The sequence below is a fragment of the Pararge aegeria genome, chromosome 6 (assembly GCF_905163445.1).
Source record: "Pararge aegeria chromosome 6, ilParAegt1.1, whole genome shotgun sequence".
Taxonomy (NCBI): domain Eukaryota; kingdom Metazoa; phylum Arthropoda; class Insecta; order Lepidoptera; family Nymphalidae; genus Pararge; species Pararge aegeria.
In genome coordinates, this window is record NC_053185.1 from 10619546 (window position 1) to 10639355 (window position 19810).

At 35.2% G+C, this 19810-nt stretch overlaps 1 protein-coding gene across 1 annotated transcript in view; it reads left to right on the forward strand.

Annotated features, from left to right (window-relative positions):
• LOC120624498 (CKLF-like MARVEL transmembrane domain-containing protein 4) overlaps positions 1-19237 on the forward strand; it is a 31255-nt gene extending 12018 nt beyond the window's left edge. The window contains exons 2-4 of the mRNA XM_039891081.1: positions 14153-14311; positions 14606-14707; positions 16704-19237. Of these exons, the coding sequence (XP_039747015.1) occupies positions 14153-14311; positions 14606-14707; positions 16704-16802 (360 nt within the window). The 3' untranslated portion in view covers positions 16803-19237. The remainder of the gene's footprint in view (positions 1-14152; positions 14312-14605; positions 14708-16703) is intronic.
• Positions 19238-19810: the final 573 nt, after the last annotated feature.

Genomic DNA, 19810 nt, shown 5'->3' on the forward strand with positions numbered 1-19810 from the left:
TGCAGTCTAAGATGGTAGCGGCCTAAATTGTTATCAACCATAGCCTATAACAGTCCACTGCTGGACTAAAGCTTTCTAAAAGAAAGTGTTTGCCTAAAATGACCACGCTGGGCAGACGGGTTTGTGATTGCAGTAGATAGTAGTACAGAAGACGCTGCTATTTGTTCTCCGTTTTATTCCCACAGTGGCCTCGTACGGCACCCGCGGGAAGAGGAGGGGTGGTTACCAGTGGCGTGCATAGAGGATATGCAGATGATATAAAATGAAGAAAATCTACAGCACGAGTTATACAAAACTTAAGTATAGGCATTGTAAGAGTTTTGTAAAGCCTACCCTTGAGTATTTATAACTCTTACTAGAGATTTTCTTAGTTTTGTATTATCCGCATAGCCTGTACTGCAAACCCTGCATGCCACTGGTGGTTACATCTGAATGCTAATCTGCCTTTACCACCCGGCAAAATGGTCTAATATCTTGGATAAAAAAAACATGACAAAACCAATGCATGACATCGTTGACTCCTAAAGATCGATATAGACCACTTTAGGTATCGTCGGTACACTATAGGTAGGTACTAAGCAACATCGTCACTGATTCGGTAGGTATAAGCAGTAGGTGTACTGTATTGCTGTCTGTTGGATCGATTAGCGCAAACGCGATTTCCACGTAATATTAATTAAGTCCTTAAAAGTTGGCTTATATGTGTAGGTACATAATCGGCTTACTTTGCTTATGTAACCCGAACCTAATTGATGGAATATTTCTTGAGTTTGTCATATTTGGTACTAAGTAAATGGTAGGAACTAAGACTTTTTATTACTAAAAACTTTAATCAAGACTTGTTCATCAAAAAATAAAATCGAAACTTGGCTGACAGTTGTTGCTTTGAATAAAAATACAAGGGAAATAGATAATTCTTTATTATATCCTGCACCTATACTATACTTTAATGAGTACACAATAAATTTAGAAAATCGCAAAATTAAGAACGGCTGATCGTCTTAGGATCGTCACGCCGATATTATGTCACGACTTTTTATTCGCCTTAACTACTGTTTATATTTGTTAGTTGCCAGCAACAGTAGGCTATTTTTGAAAGACGCCTTCTTCCGTTTTTCTTGTTTTACTAGTTCGACGACACTCATGAGAGAATAGTTCATGGATACAAAAAATTAACAGTATCACTATAATGTATCTACCTAACGTTACACTAGTCAAAGCAGCTTCTCACAGTGCAGGATGCATAGTATCTAAGTGTCAGGTTTAATCGTTTAGCGGAGCATAAGTGGTACAATAATGTAGCTCATACGGATACTACATAGGATAACTAAGTAGCGGGAAGTATACAATACCCCGGGCTTCTCGTAAAGCCAGAAAGAGGGGCATGCCGTGGTGGTTTTTAGTTCAGGTATATCACTTATCAGAGGGGATGAGTCCCACGTAACCACGTAGCTATAAAGCTTTTCCAACATGACAAAAAAAAAGATAAGTAAGTCAATCGTCTAATTCCGATCACACCCTTATAATTAACTAGCGGTTTCCAGCGATTTGATCTTCTTATAAATTCAACCATAAAAACGTCCATCCACAACACACTAAACAATATAGGTACCTATACATCGCTTCTTATCGCGCTCCTGATTTGCTTATTTCATTTAATTCATTTTCGCTTAGTATATTTTATGACTTTTTTATCCTGGGCACCTCCAGATGCTACGACTTGTAATGTTTAATAGCAACATATTCCCTCATACATCGCGTCTCAACGCGCTCCTGCTTTGCTTATTTACTTAAATTCAATCTCGCTTATTTTTATTTATTTAGAATACTTTATTGCACAAACTTAAAAACAATACAAGGAAACAAAAAAAAAAAAATAAGTAAAATTACAAACAATTAAAAAAAAAAAAATAATAATAATAATAAAAAAAAAGTTAAATACAGTTGTGTGCAAAGGCGGCCTTATTGCAAAAGCAATCTCTTACAGACAACCCTTGGTGAAAGTAATAATAGAAAACAAGAGGGACAGTGCAAACAATGAAACATACACAGGCAAGAGAAAAAAAAAAAAAAAAACAATTAAAAATATATATATACTAGTATATTTTCTGACTTTTTTTTCTGGGCTCCTCCAGACGCTACGACTTGTAATGTTAAATAGCAACATACTCCCTCAAGAATTGACCTGTCCAGAGTTCAAACAAGAAACACACTTCAGATGTATTGTTGACGGCCGACTGGCGCAGTGGGCAGCTACCCTGCTTTCTGAGTCAAGGCTGTGGGGTTCGATTCCCACAACTGGAAAATGTTTGTGTGATGAACATGAATGTTTTTCAGTGTCTGGGGGTTTATCTGTATATTACGTGTGTTATTAATAAAAATATTCATCAGTCTTCTTGGTACCCAACACAAGCTACGCTTATTTTGGGTCTGTTGGCGATGTGCGTATTGTCGTAGTATTTTTAATATAGAAACATAGATACTCGTATATAATGTTAGTTATGACCATAAATAAGTTAAAAAAAATATTAACAATAATATGAATGACCTCGTATATAATGTTAGTTATGACCATAAATAAGTTAAAAAAAATATTAACAATAATATGAATGACGCTTGCCCGACTTAGTGAGTTACAGTTAATTAAAGGAATATAGCTAGAGGAACGGACACATTAAGGACAAAGGTTCAAGAGGTCGCCACTGGCCTTTTAACTTCCAACAATACTGCTGCTTATTAAAACCTATTTATCCTATTAACAAAGATAGAGAATTATCTTGAGTACCTATCTAGTTTTATTAAGAGTTATCTTTAAGTCACTGCTTTGTCTATGCTAAAATATAAATATACTACGACAAAAGACACATCGCAATCTAGCCCCAAAGTAAGCGTACACATAAATACTTATAATATACAGATAAATACCCAGACACTGAAAAAAAATCATGTTCATCACACAAACATTTTTCAGTTGTGGGAATCGAACTCACGGCCAGGGACTCAGAAAGCAGGGTCGCTGCCCACTGCGCTGTCAAACATTATTTTAAATATCAAAGACAAAAACAAACTAGAATTTGAATTTTTTTATTTTTATCTATGAATTCTCACATTTTTTGTCTTCACAAGGTTGTTACTTAGGAGAATGGATAAAAAACTTGTGACGTCATTTATAAATATGTTACAGAAGCAATGCATAATGTATTACGCGTACTTATCACATCATTAAGCAAGTAATTTATTCTATACATACTTAAAATTAACAAGCGTTATAAATGTTAGCTAGCTAGATAAAATAAACAGTCTTCTATACAATTGTTCTTAAAAGCTTCATATGTAGGTAGGTATATGATAAAAATAAGCTATGTCTATTCCAGACTGTAATCTGTTCCTGTGCTAATTGTTATCCAGTTCTGCTCAGCCGTGCTGGCGTGATTGAGTTACAAACATCCATCTAAACTTTCGCTGTTATAAATACTTTAGATAAAGTATACTGAGATATAACAAAGTAGGTACAGAGTTGAGAGTAGTTAAAGACTGTTTATTACATCCGTGAACAGGAAATAGGAATGAACAGATTACTAAATGTATAACCAGGAAAGAAAGATCGAAAAATCGTGTTTATCGGTTGAACATGCCACCCAATTTAATATACTCGTAGATCAGGCGTAAATTGAGAATTTGGATAAAGACATTCCGTAAACCTACGCTCTTATATAAGATTGGTATTTTTTCTAATTTGCATCGACGTGATGATGTTAGGGCGGGTGAGAGGTTTACGAAGAATAAAATTAATATTCTATCGCCATCGGTAATATATGGCCATATCTGTGGGTGTGCACGTTTTAGATAGATTAAGTTTTCTTCTGGAGGAGAAACTGAGTAGGTTCGATTGTATTGAGTTCTTTAATGATTGTAATAATGGAGGATGTTCTCTTATGATCATTCTGTAGAATTATTGCTCCTTTATTTTAATTTTTTTATAAAGTTTCACATGCGTTGAATGGTTGGCATAAAAGTTCATCTGGATGTAAAATTTCACCAAGATTGGTTTAACTTGAATCTTGCACAGCTTCAAGTTAATGGAGCCCCGGAGCTATGGAGCTTTTCGAGGGTAAAAGTATCCTATGTCCATCTCAAGCTACGAGTATGTGTGCGCTAAAATTTCGTAAAAATCGCACCAGTGGTTGATATGAGTATATGAGTATAAATATATATATGTATATGAGCCAAACATAAGTAGCAAACAAAATAACAGACAAACTTTCGCATTTATAATATTACGGATTTAAACCAGTTAGTTGCTTATATTTTAATTGCTTAAAACGCACATTACTTATACACCGAAATGAAGCAAAAGTCCTAAACACTAGGCTAGATAAGATAAAGAATGCGAGGATCATTTTATACAAAATACCACACGATTGCCAGACGTTTAAGTTACAGTTAAACTTTTGTTTAATTAAAAACACAGCATTTTTTACATAGAAAGTAATCTTAAATTTTTTATAGCAATGCAATCAAACATATAGTTAAAACTCCCACTAAACGTAGAAGTGAAAACGTTATGAGATAACATTTGGGTCAGTGGGTACGTTGGCCGACGCACCCGAAATAACGTCGATTGCTCAGCAACCATACTTCCGTATTTGGCTTCGTATTTTACTATCGGGGCGCGCGTGTATAACAGATATTATGTCATTGATTATGGGAAAATGGTACTTATTGATATCCGTATAAACATTGAAATTACACGGGGCCCTAGAACCTACTTACCACCGTGATTATTTTATCGTCGAACATGGACAGCCCTATTAATCGGATCGATCTCCAGTAACTCTGAGCAATACTAAAAATAATTGAAATTTACAACTTACATCAATTTTTAAAAATTCGAATAGGTATCTTTTTCTGTGTCAAATTGCAATTGACTGAATACCGTCGGCGCAACGTGCCGCTTAATATAAGGTACTTCTTATACACCAAACTGTTATTTGAATTTTTCTATTATTATTTTATTAGTAGGTACCCCGTAAACTTTGTATCTCATCATCTTTATCATCAAAGCTTTACATCTTTGGCTGGGCCTTGGCTTGGTCAAGCAAATTTCTCCATTTGAGGCGGTAAGGAGCTGCTTCTTTCCAGCTCCGAACTCCCAAACCCTTCTATCCCTCAACTTAATCACTCCACCAACCCCTAGGTCGTCCTTGGCCTCTAAGCCTATCCAATTTGCCCTCTTTCAACCTCTTTGTGGCTCCCGTGCGTTCCACGCGTTGCACATGCCCCGCCCATTGTATTTTAAACAGTTTAATGGTCTTTTGACGACATTTTAAAAAAAGCTCTTTAAGAAGTTCGTACAGTTCATGGTTATACCGAAAGCGAAACTATTTTTCTTCATCCAAAAACTCGCCTCAACACCCTCGAAATTGTGCAAACTGTTTTCGTCTTTCTTGCTTAAGACTCAACACTCAGCGCCATATATAAGTATTGGCCGGAGCAAGGTCTTATAGATGAGTATTTTCAGACTTCTCGACAGGATCTTAGATCGAAGTTGAAAGCCCAAAGTAACATTTATTTGATTTGATTGAGATTTCGATTTGATTGATTTTTGAATGAGATTTCGTTGTCCGAGAGATTTGACGAGAGAACCAAAATATACCAACGAAGTTCCTAATTGTGGCGGAGGCGTTCGTGGCAATTTGAGTATTTTCTTCGAGAACATTTGGTCGCTTTAAACCGACATGTACTTTGTCTTATCTTTGTTGACACAAATTCTTTCCAGTGCTAGGTACGCATTGTTCGGGGCTTGTCGAGATCTGCTTACAATGTCCAAGTCATCGGCGTACACTACACATACACTTTGCTTCTCGCTTTATGGCAAATAGACATTTTTATAGTACTTTTGTTGGGTACATGCTTTTTTTTCACTTTAATGAGATGATGGTCGATAGCTAATTCCGTGAATATAAAACTAGAGCTAAGTAGGCATCCTGGTTTAGGTCAAATTTACTCTAATTATGCATTTGGTTATCATAACCTAGTTTTATAACAAGGAAATAAAATCCAATATTAAAAAGTAACATTTGAAAAATACCGCCATAGCTATTTTACTATAAAGTTGAATTAAAGGTATTTAATAATTTAATTTACTGAGGAATCATATACAACATTATCGTAAGGAGTATACTTTAATAGAAAAAATAAGGTAAAAACGCTAATGCATAGATAAACTGTAACTGTAGTCCATAATGTTAGCAAATAGGGATTGTCGTGTCAATGGCCGCATCGTGCCATCACTATGCGCATTCCGTTACCATACATACACCTTGCTTCTTCCGCCAGTTCCCCATTTACAAATTACACGTAGGTAATATACCATGGAAGCGGTGATAGCCTAGTGGTAACGGCTTCGGCCGTTCTTTAGGGGGACCGTGTTCAATCCCCGGCACGCATCTCTAACTTTTCGGAGGTACCTATGTGCGATTTTATTTTTAGCAATTAAAATATCACATGCATTAACGGCAAACCTGCATACCGGAGAGATCTCCATAATGTTCCGAAAAGCGTGTGAAGTCTACCAATCCGCAATTGGCCAGCGTGGTGGACTACTGTCTAAACACTTCTCACTCTAAGATGATGATGATGATTTTTAGTTAACCGATAGACAAAATGTGATTCTAAAGAATTTTCGTAATAAAAAGAGTTTATCTATTTTATTATTTTTATAATTAATGTCAGGTTCACGCTTGCACAGGTTTTAGGTAATATAGTCGAAAACGGAATGATAATATTGAATAAAAAATAGAGTAGGTATTGCAGTTGTCATGGCCCCAACAAGGCATTATATCTGCTGAACTTTTGGTAAATAGATTATTTATGCCAAACTTATAGATCGCTAGCGGTAAGTATATACGGTATATACCGTACTATAATACAGTACCGGTATACTATTCTAAAATGTTATGCGGAACCGGTACCATTTTTTAAATATGCTATAGAGTAGGAAACATACCCTTAAAGTACAAGTCAATTTTTTTTACCGCTGCGCCATAGGTAGTCTTCTCAATGGCACCTAGATATCTTAATAGAGAATTGGATTTAAAGTGCCAATCTACGGTCGTTTAGAACGTACGCGTGCAGAAATGACGCCATACCATCTGGATACCGAAATATTTCATATGATCACCATTCGTGTTAGTGTTACTCCGAAAACGACCTCCGCATTGCCTCCTACTTGTACTTTTTACGCGCCCACATGACTTCCCATATGAAAATTGTTGTTAAGTAATAATTTAGCACTTTAAACGACGCGAATAATGTAAAGTTAAACGGATTTGCGGAAAAGATTATGATCGGAATAAAAATCAGGAGTTTCTTCCTCTTTGCAGCCCCATTGGAAAAACCAGACTTTTTCATTATTTTATACTGTAATAGATAAGTACTTTTATTTAATGCAAATCTGACATTTAAGTACATTTTGAAGACGTTTGGATGTTTTTTACTCACGCATCAACGGTTCTGAATGTTTCGTACATAGATGGGCGTGTCTTTTATTAGCACAATGGAATGGAAAACATTTTATCCCAAAAACACGGTAGATAATGGGTACCCATATAGATGTCAACTACCTCACTAACCAGTGAGTATAACTGCTTCGAATTCAAGTGGGTTAATGAATATAAGTTTGTTCAAGGTGTATCTAAAGAACAATGCACAGTTGTGTGAAAAAGTAGTTGTTAATGCTGAGAAAGATGTCTTGGTGTCAAGTGCGATACAGGTGCATAACGGTATTACTGTATGCATTCTATTTTAATAGCGTAAACCTACGTTTATTGCACTAGTGCAATTTTAACAAACTGCAACAGCTCTAGAACAAGAATGGTCCTCGTTAAACATTAAAAATTCCTGACGCATGGTTATTGGTGTCGTCTGTGGGTTACGCACCTACTCACTAAAAACTCTGGGTGTTCTTCGATGGGCCTATAGGCGAAAGTACGGGATGCACTCACATATATGCTCCCGCCTAACAAGAGTGGTTCCTACTAAATTCGGTCTTCTAAAGATGGGGTAGTAAATATTTGACTCCTTACTAAATTAAAAATCAGTAGTAGTTTTCGATTTTCTCTTTATTAAAACGAAAAATTGCTTTAAAATTTTTAAAGGTTTTTTGGAAACTACTCATATTTTGTGTATAAGCTCGCCCGATATCCAATTTGGCGCTCTTTACGAGTACGAATAAAATTATCATTTGACATGTCTGACATTGGAAGTTTTATCGAAGATTTTTGTAAGAGTTAACATAATTAAACTGTTACACGCTCAAATCAATCCCAGAGTAGCTTAGCTTTCTTTTTCGTTCTCAATTCGAACATAAAAAATAGCGTGATTTAAACGCTTTACACTAAAATTATATTCAGTTGTTTAATGTTATCGAAATTACCCAAATGCGGCTTTGGTGTTCTAACGAACATATAAAGGTTTTTTGACAGGTGAATGTTTAACATAATACTTTTAAAAAGTTTACTCCTACGAGTACATGGTAACGCAGGAAGTAGGTTTTGTATACAAGACAATAATTATTTATATGCTTTAACGGTAAAGGAAAACGTCGTTAGGAAACCTACTTGCCTGGGAGTTTTCCATAATGTTCCAAAGGTGTGTGAAGCCCACCAATCCGCACTGGGCCAGCGTGGTGGACTACGGCCTAAATCCTTCTTATCGTAGTAGGAAACCCGTGCCTCTTCTAGCTGCCTTAGAAGGAATTAAAATATTTTTCAAGATCATCAATCACTAAATCATTAGGATTTGAAGAATTATTTTCACTAAAATTGCACTTTATTGTGGGTAGCACATGACGCGATAGTTACCACCCTACCGATAAAGACGTGCCTCTAAGCGATTTAGCGTTCCGGTACGATATCGCGTAGAAAAATAGGGGTATGGGCGTAATGCCACGTGAGCTCGTTACCATCTTAGGCTGCATCATAGCTTACCATCGGGAATTGAGATTACAGTCAAGGACTAAATTGTGGAGGAATAAAAAAAGAAATCCGTCTTGCTGTTACATTGAAATATGAGTAAGACGGATTTCTTTTTTTGTCTTTGCTATTAGTTAGGTATTTTGCTTCAATGGTACTATCAGGTTATTATTTAGGTTATTATATATATCAAGGATAGTTTTTTTGCTTTGCTATAAAAATAAGAGATTATTTTCTATGTAGCTAGAAGACTCTGTGTTTGTGATGTAAACAAAAGTTCGACAGTAACTCGACTGAAAGCAAATAATATTAGGTAAATTCCGTCTTACTTACATTTCGTGTCGCTTTCCCCTACGTTAAGCATTTTGCGTCAGTGGTACAGTCGGCTTATTTTGAAGAATAGTGCTTAAAGTTAACGTAGGTCGCAGCAGAGCTCATGCTAATAAGGTATATTAATTTACTGTTGGGTGTGAAGTATAAAAATTCAAAAAAATAAAAATAGCACCATACAGATTCTCCAGCGTTTCGCGGAGTACAGCAAATTAAGCTTTATTGTCATAGTATATCCTAACAGTAGTTTAGGGTAGTTGATAATGAAAATACTGAAAAGTTAGAACCTATTATCTTAATAGGTTATTATTGTTCTCGAGTATGATAATGTGTGGCTCCTGACTCTACTTTACAAACTATAGTAAAATAGTTAGCCGCGAAACTAACTTTGTTATAACTAATTCTCATTTTTGTTTACGGTTAGAAGTTTTTTGTATTAGCGGATTACGCAACCGTGTTCTAACACTTATGAAACGCACTGGACCAAGTAGTTGAGCTCGAGTCGTCATAAAGGTCTGAGCTGCTATTTCTTCCATATATTCGATATTTATTTGAGTCCTTATAAGTATATAATGAGTCCAAACTAATAATAAAACTGAGAAGATTGTATTTTGTGTGACCGCACTAATGTCTGGGAACTACCTGGTGCCCCTGGTGGGTTTGAATAATCTTCATTAGATAGCCCAATATTCGGGGAAGGCTATAAGGAGATGAAAGCATGTATGAAAGTTCGTATCTGATTATTCCAGTTATATCGATGAAATTTGGTTTTTAGTTAGACAGCTAACTGGCATCCATTCGGGAATTAGTTATAGCATTTCATAGCTCAATTCTTTAGCTTTTTTTTAACTATACGCTAAGACAACTGCGGGCTATGCAAGACGGTGGGTCGTTTTATATGAGAACTATTGAATTATATTAGAAGCTAAAAGCGGGCGTGACCTAAGTCGCGGGGAGCTGGTAGTACTAAATAAAAAGGTTGCGTGCGTTATTAGTTCACAAATAGGTTTAGAACCCTTGTATTGACCTAGGTATATAGCCTACAGTAAAATGTGGATTTAACTCAGCTCAGGTCGCACAACCTTGAACTGTTATAACAGTAGCAATAAAACATTAAAATATGCAGGCTTTGTACTTGTACATTGACCATTTTATCGATCTCAGTAGTTTATTATGACCACCTGTGCCAAGGATAAACTTTTTAGTAGTTACCTACTAAGTCTCGTATTGTGTCATAATGTTGTACATACTTGTTAACAGTATATATTGTTAATACCAATATAAAAATCTGCGATTATCCCCACTAGCATTAAAATGCGAAAGTGTGTCCGTTTGCTGGTTTTATCTTATTTTACGCAGAAACGGGGCAATGAATTGACGTAATATTTTGTATAGATACTTCATAGGCCGGAGAGTGACGTATAGAATTGTCTAATTACTTTCTCATAATAACAAAAAAAAAAATGGCTGAACGAATTTCGATGTAATAAGACAGGACACAGTAACATTTTCATATATTGTTCCAAGAGAACAATATATGAAAATGTACGTTTGTTGTATGTACGTTTATAAATTAAGGTTTATAAACGGGTTAGCTGCGGGTGGTTTTAAAAAATTATGACGAAAAGAACTAACCAATATCTTTACCTGGTAAAAGGTATTAGGTATAGATTTTAAATCTAACAAAACCACAAAACTGGGACATACAGAGGTCTTAAGTATTCTAACAATACAGAAGGTGCCAAGGTCTTAGTTGGAGAGTCGGCAGTCTGTCAAACGTGGGCTGGGCAAGATTAATACTCAACCTTAAGGATATATCATAAAAGATAGATAGCTATAACTCTACAGGTTTAATGTAGAGTCCATGAACTTAATCAATATGCAACATGGAGTCGGAATCGGAAATCCGGCCACGTTTTGTTATTTAGAGCGAGACTTTAACGTGTAAAAGCGTTGGTTTGCAATCCCATTGATAGAAGTCGTATGGCAACCGCGTCCCATGCGTATTCATGACGGCGTAGGTACGCCACTTTCACCGACAGACGGCACGTCACACGTGACATCGATTTTTGTCCCCATTTTGTGTTACCGCCGTAAGTAACACGTAGATTGTGGAATTATTTTGAACAAACCGGTTTTGTTTTGTAAAGCATGATCACTTTTTACCTGATGGAGAGCCAACCTTTTATGACTACGAGGCACTATAAAGTATTGGAACCAGCAGTGGCGTGCATAGAGGTTATGTTTATAGCCTTTATGCACGCCACTGGGTACCAGGGCGAATTATAAAATTAGAAAAATTATAAATGAGTGCCGATACATACAATTTTCACATACAGACTTTAATTTCCTATGAGTTATCTAAAAATACACTTATTATCAGTCACCTTATAACAGTCCAATGCTGGAAAGGCCTCTCCCAGCGGGAGGTTGTGCCCATAATCACCACACTCAGGGCAGACGTGTTGGTGGTCGCAGTAGATGGCACAGAGACGCTGCTGTCCGTTCTCAGTTATCTTCCTTTAGGTATGAGGAGGGGTGGTGACAAATGTATTCTGATCTGACTACTCGTAAGAATGAATTTCAAACATCGAACTGAAAAAGACTGGTTTGTTTCATACGATGGTTTTTATTTTGGTTGTACAAAAAGCAAACACAAAATTTCCTATTTATTTATTTTCACATACTTTCCCAAACAACCTGTAGTTGTACTGCAAAATTAAAGCGAACTCTACCTGTACAGAAATTGGTAACGTAGGTAATAGTATTGATGCTGGAAGCGTTATGATTCTATTTATTAAGAACACCTGTTTGCGTGAATTTACTGCAACTAGGTAGGTAGATAGGTACCTATGTGATATCGGCGCGGGCGCAAGCGATATGAAACCGGTTCGTGTGTGCATTGGCGCGGGGGAGGAGGCTTCGATGGACACCGTTGCCCTAGTGGTACCAAGATATTACCGCTAGTTATTTCTGTTAAACACCCAATAAGTATATATAGAAAATGGACCGCAATAACTGGTTCTTCAATAATCGTAAAGGTTTCTATAAACAAAATATTGTAATAGCAGCGTAGGGACCCACTTTTGTTTCTATTGTATTTATAAACAAGGTCAGAAAACAATGCTATGAATATATTGAAGTCTATTATCAGATGAAAAACAAGTTTGATATTGATTTTAACAGTACGTTTTTAAGGCGTGCCCATTCATAAGTGCACCTTGTAGGTACACCCTAATGCAACAGCATGTAATAATTTACTGATAATGAAATTTATAACCTATTACTTAAATGCGTAGGTAGTAATTAGTTACTTTACATAATTAAGGTATAATAACAGTAGGTAGGTAGGTAAATACTGACCATCCTACCTATCTCTACATTACCGAACCTTACCGACATGTTTTGACAGATGATTAGCACTTTAAAGGATCACTTTGGTGTCTGGCATAGAATTAAGAACATACAGAAACCGGGTACACGACTAATATTTAAGCATCCAAAACCACTCGAATTAAGAGTGGTTTCTCAAACAAACGCTTAATCACTTAAAACCATTTAGCAGTTGAAAGTAATTATTTTACCTCAATGTTCTAAACGCTTACCATAAAATGGGAATATAAGAAAAAGTTTGTAAGCTAGCAACATTGCGCGGATGTATAGTGAGAAGTGCGCTGGGCGTTTTCAATGTCTTTGGACACAATACACTGCATGCAATAATGGCTGAATGAGGATTCTGTATCTTCTTAATTCTGTGGTGTCTTATATGTAGATAGGTCATGATGCGAGAGGAAACTGGATTGGCCCATTTTATATCTACGTGTGCCATCATCATTATTTTAATATATGAAGTAATAAACATTCCAATTCAGGCGCCATCAGTATGTTATAAAGTATACCTTCGTACTTATTATGCTTAACTAGCTGTGAGGTAGCAACCCACCTACTCGATGATATGCGAGAAGTAGGTGACTTGCAAAAGAAAAAAAAAGACTCAACGTTTGTATGAGATCAATCGCAACAAGAATGTATTCAACATTTAAAGGACGGGATGTCTTTGGGGAAAGGACTACTGTAATTAGTATTGTCAGAAAAGCAAAGAAAATTGTATATCTGGGTTGATACGTAGAATTGTGTACCTGCCCATATATATTCTACCTACCCACAACTAATAGACATGATGCAGTTAGGTATATTAATCGAATTGATACCTATAGAGCGAGGCATTAAATCCCCTGAGGTAGGTACCATTATGTTTAATTTAAATATAAATTATTATACATTTACAAGTAATTTGTAAATACTTTATCGACCTAAAAGGACAATGCTAACGATCCAAATAAAAAAACGTGTGAGCCGTCACGGGACGCCTGGCACCTGGTGGGCTTATCTGTTAGCCTATGGCAGTTCTATCAAATCCATGCCCGAAATAGCTTATTGAATTGCCAGCTTTTTCGGTAGGGTAGAAACTAACTAGCCACGGCCTCCACTGAACACTCCTAGCCGAGTATAAGCTTTTTCACTCCATATTAAACTCCATTAAATATATCTACATTAAAAACGCAAAGAATGGAGATAATAGTACTTGCGTAATACCCACCCATTTGATTAATATCCTATTTTCAGCATAAGATTGTATGTTATTTATGTCAATTACTTCAGGCAGTATTGCGCTTATTCTTATTTTTTATTATTATATATTCTTATTCTTTAACTCGAAGACTAACTCGAAGACAACTCGAAGACTAAGCTTAAAATATCCACATGTTTAATAAGCGCAATTAACTCTAATTGAGTAATTTTGGATGATACCTTTTTTATAGTTAAAATTTTATTTTTCTTTCCAGGTATTAGGTATTTTGTGCATGGCGTTAGGAACACCATGGGCCTCCGCGTGGTTTGTCTTCGTTGCAGTCACGTCATTCATAACAACCCTTATGTGGAGTTTCGTCTACTTCCTCAGCATCAGGGAAGCGCTCAAGTTACCCATTAACTGGATACTCTCTGTAAGTTTTGAAAGTCTATAAAATTACCTCTAAACAGTTTAGAAATCATGTTTGAATAAATATTTTAAAACATTGATAAAGATGGTATATTAAAAGGGAACTAGAAGTAACCCCTGCGCAACACCAACAACGGCCCATACGCAGACGTCTTAAAATTGTTGACACTCTTTGGATGAGTTCATCTTTAAATTCCTCACGTATACATTTACAAAAAACAAACAAAAACAAGAATCTCTTTTTAATATAGCAAGATTTGCCTGATTCCTTTCATAACCTTACGTTTAATGTTTGCAGGAACTCATCAGTACGAGTGTAGAGACCCTTTTCTATTTCATCGCGTTCATTGTTATGTTCACATCCGTTTATGGCAACTACGGCCGCAATGTCGCTGCTGCTGTAAGTAAAAGTATCTACTGTTTAGAATTAAGTGAGTCGCAACAGTCGCCCGTTTAACGGTTTAGTTCAGTCCAGGATAGTCAACATAAAGGTATTAAATGATTCCTATAGATATTTTCCGATAGTAAATTTAATTGCTATAAACTTTTTACCAGATAGGAATAGACTGCTCCAATATATACAACGAAATTCTGCCACTACAAGTTCTCCTTCTTAGATTTAAAATGACGACTACATTTAGAATTTAAGGGGATATTTCCCATATTTCTTGTTCAATAAATTGTTAATTTTTATATCCGACGACCAACCTGGAATAAAACGATGTTTTGATATTTTTTTATTGGAATAATAATTAAGATTTATATCCTTATTAAAGGAAATTAAACATAGGCTCTACAGCGTTAGTGAGAGATCTGTATATCGGATAGAGCCAGTTGATGCGACTGAATTTTGTTCCTTACAAATCTGAGATATTGATAAAGCTTGTTAAGTTTTAGGGTTAGTTAAATAACATAGAAAATTGTAGAAGGTTTACCTAGAGAACTCAATACTATGAAGAATAACCAAATAGTTAATGAAATTTAAGATAAACATATTATATTAGAAACGCAAGTTTTACAGTTTTCCTATTTACTAAATAGGAAAACTGTAAAACTTCCTAAATACTAGCCGTGCCAATCTTACCGATACATGCTTAAAGTTGCGTATTGGTAAAAAAATAATAAGGAACTCATTTCAGAGTGTATTTGTTTTATTTATTTGATACATTTTCTTATTGACGTTTTCTTAGTAAATATAATCGAAATAAATTGGGTCTACAGTATCAAAAATAATTTTGAGTGTTTTACGAACTATGATACTGTTACCTTGTAATAATTTTATTACTAAGTATACTGTGCCAAATTTGTTGCCCATGGTGTTGCTATTAAAATTGTGTATCGGCAAATAAACAATTGGGCGTCAAACTATGAAACCTTTTAGTCGTTGTTTACAAAATGTTGACAGCGGGCATGTGATGAGCTTGAAATAGACTTGTTCTTCACAATTACTAATTACAACAACGTTTTATTTAATAAGCTGGTACTTACTTACCTACTCCAGTTAACTTTATTTCACTAGACTGCCCGCTGCTGTTGTCCGCGTTCTTTGTACGCGTTTATCACAGATTTTTACAAATCCCGTGGGGAACCGTTTGTTTTTCTGAGATTAAAATAGCCTTTGTTACTATCTCACGAGACTAACTCGCCTCTTACGCTATAAATAAAGTTGAATGGTGGCTTAGTTAACGCGTGAAGGAAGGACACATAAACAAACAAGCGCTTCACATTCGCATTTATAATATCAGTAAGGATTTACTTGGGTATGGTTATAATAACAACAGAAATTTGTTGAACCACTAACTCCTCCTGGAGGCCGATAGTCTACAACTTTTTCAATATTAGCCCAGTAGTTTTCAAGAATATGGTAACATTTGGAGAACCTCTTTGGTGACCTATAGCTGTAACATATAAAAACCTGCCGTAAATGAATAAGTTTGTATGCACGTAACGTACCGCAATTAAGACATTTTGTGATCTTCAAGCCAAAGTGAGCATTATGCCTGACTGAAGGTCTTGTTAAAAAGGTATATATAGGTACAGGTCTCGTGGCATCGCCTCTATGCAAAGTAGCGGTAGCATGTGTGTCAAGAGATAATTATCTCTACCCGTTACTCGTTTTTGTTCTATAGTTTTATAGCGAGATAATGGGTAGACATAACTTTCTCGTGGTAGCTATGCATAAAATTAATAGCCCTACAGGACTTTACGGGAAGGGTGGAAGCAATACTTCACCTATTTTGTTCTTTAAGAGGTTTTAGGTATTGGTATTGGGCCTTGACTTGACTGCTATATCTTTCTGCAATCTCGATCTTCGAAAAAAGGGCTGGAAATTTTACTAATCGGGAAGCAGATGTTCCGTTTCCGTTTTTTGAATAATTTTCTTTTTAAATCTTCAGGTTTTCGGTATCTTCAACACGTTGGCGTACGCAGCCAGCTCCTACTTGCTGTACAAGGATCACAGAAGCACCACCACCAGCGCGGCAGGAACGGCGTGAAAGGCAAACATCTGCGCAAGCGCATCGTCAGAACAATAAATAATTAATTGTTGTTTTTAATTTTATTACACGAAAACTTTAACTATTGTACAGTCGTTGAATTAAAATTATAATATTTTTATTGTATTATAAGCAATTTTTTTCCGACGAATAATAATACGAATTTGGTCGGACTACTTACCTGATTTGTATTATATCTTGTTAGATATGGTTTTTTTATGAATCATTTAATAACTTTAAAAGTCTAATATTTTAATTATCAATATTGCCATAAATAAGGGCAACTTATTTTCTATCACTTACTATAGATACTACTCGAGTCGAGTTATTTTCTTTGTTATATCAATGTTGTGTCCATCAAATTATGATTTGATACAAGAAGTGTTTAAGTGTTTAACTGTGTGAAATCAATCCTACTTAATTAAAACAGGCAGTACTTAACTGATAATACAAGAATTGACTTTTCGTATTATTTAGTTACGTACCTACTTAAACAGGTTTCAAAGATGCTATTGCACATAACATAATATATTTTGTATGCGGAATGATACGTGTCTTTATACCTACTTACTTAACAAATTTTATTAATTGACTGTTTGAGATTTATATTTGTAAAGTTGAATGGGATATGTCTGTGGGCTTAAGTATTTTTACATGTATTATTCTTATAAGATTTCTCATTTCATGATGATGTGTTCTCCTTCCATCAATAATATATTACATGTGTTAGTAGTCCAAAAGAGTAAGAATAATAAGTGCTCACTCACTCACACACTCACGTATTTGTGAGCCTATTTTCGTTAGGTTTCTAATGAAAAGGTAAATGTGTTAGTGCTAATCTTAAAAAAATGCAATGAAAGTGACGGGACATCTTAATTAAAGTAAGGAAATACGTATTCGAAAATATTGCCAGAAGCACTTTCTTATTGTACTTTATTGATCAAAGGAGTTTACCAATTATGATAAAAGGAAATGCTGTAGATAGCCTTGATAAACAACATTTAGTGAAGACAAATCTTTCTCGCTTCTAATATTCTCAAAAATTTGGAATGTCCTTCGGACCAGCAATCAACCACAATCGATTTGAATAGAAGTTAAAGCTTGGCTCATAAGGCCATAGATTTTAACTTGTTTTATGGCTCTGTGTCCTTTTAAGCCTTTAAAAGCTTATAGGTCAAATTTTAAGGTGTTCCTCAGATACAGTCCAATTAAATTTCTCTTACTATTTTACTTTTAACATCACAAGTGTTTACAGCTAATTTTTACTCTGTCTTAAATGCGTTGATTTATGTTTCAATGTGAGGACAATTTCGGATGGTCACAGTATATTGTTATTGTTATTAAAGCTAGTCTAAATGTAAAACGACATTATATGGAATTTGGTATTATTTTTATTCATCTGTATCATCTTGTACACTAAACTTTATGATGTGGAATACTTATATATATATGTACACTATAATATTGATAGCTTGGACACAGTAGGTAGGTACATATGTTTTGTTTGTAAAACTTAGCGATTTTGTTAAATTACGAATTAGAGTAAAATTTGTTTTATTGACTTTTTTATTATTGAATCTAGAGCCTTATTAGATTTGTAAAAGTGGGAATTGAATTGTCTAAAGTTTACATGTCCACACCTTAAACAACTGGGAAGTACTATTACCGCGCTTATTTCTGCCACAAAGCAGCATTGTTGCAAAATTGTGGAGATCCGTAGAAGAACTAGAGTTATCAATTTAGCTGCTTGAAGCAGTGCGAGGCTGACGTGACAGTAACCGCGCGCAGCTTGGAGGGAATGAACTTATATTACACGAGTAAAATAGATACATTTAATATCCCTTTTTGTTCTCAATCGTGTCTGGTTTTTTGACGCCTTATTGCCCATTGAGGTCTATCAGGCCCACTGAGGGCGTCTAGAAGTACTACCTCGCACTGATTCACAATGGATATGAGTGTGTTTCTACCATCGAAGCCTTAACAGATATTACAAACATTTGGTATTGAACTACTTATTATTTAAATAACTTCTTAAGAGTATTATGACTTACCTACTAAATAGGCATAAAATACAAAACTCCTTAATTTAAAGTTGACGGTTGTGTAATGTGCGGTGATTATTTTTAAATATCGATGTGTAAAAAGAAAGAAATAATAGTAGAGTATATTGAATGTATTTTTCAACAATTGAAAAAGGTGCAAAAGTAGAGTTTATACCATAGTATTATGTACTGTGTATTATTTTATGCTGTGTACTGAGTATACCTACCGATCAAATTCATGATCATAAATATTGTGGCAGATGTTAAATTTATGAAATGTACCTAAGTTAATTTCATACCTTAGTACCTTTGTTAGTGTGTGGGGGATATCATATACACAATAGTTTAGTTTAATTAATATGTAAAGATTTAATAAACACGTGTTAACATTTATTTTAAACATCTTTTTTTTCAAACACCGTATGTCTTGTCAGCTTTGTTGCTTTCAAATAAAACTAAGACCGTCGAAGGAAAATGTATATAAATAAATCGGATTTTCTATTTACTGACCGATTAGGGTCACGTAGTTGCAATATAGAGAAACGCTTGCAGGTTATTCTCATTTTCCGTTGACCTCCAATTTGTCAAAGCAGCTAACAAATTTGCTGCAGGTAGGTATAGATTTCATTTTAGTTTTCCTTAAACATTACCCTTAAAATTATTTAAAGTTGTGTACTTACCTATTCGGTTTATATTTAATTTATACCTACATGGATGACCGATAATTTTATTTTATTGGTAGATTACGAAAAAAATAAATTCGAAGCAAAAAAAGGGAAAAATATAATCATCCTCACTCTTCGGTCCGATGCGAGGTCTTCTGGTTTCGGGACCGCCCGATTTCTCACATGAACTACTATCACCTCGTAGAGAGCTGAGAGTGTTGAAATTAGCTGTGTTATTCTAATGATATTGTAGCAGTTTTTCATTGCCTGAAACATGGATAAAACAACGTTATCTCAAAAT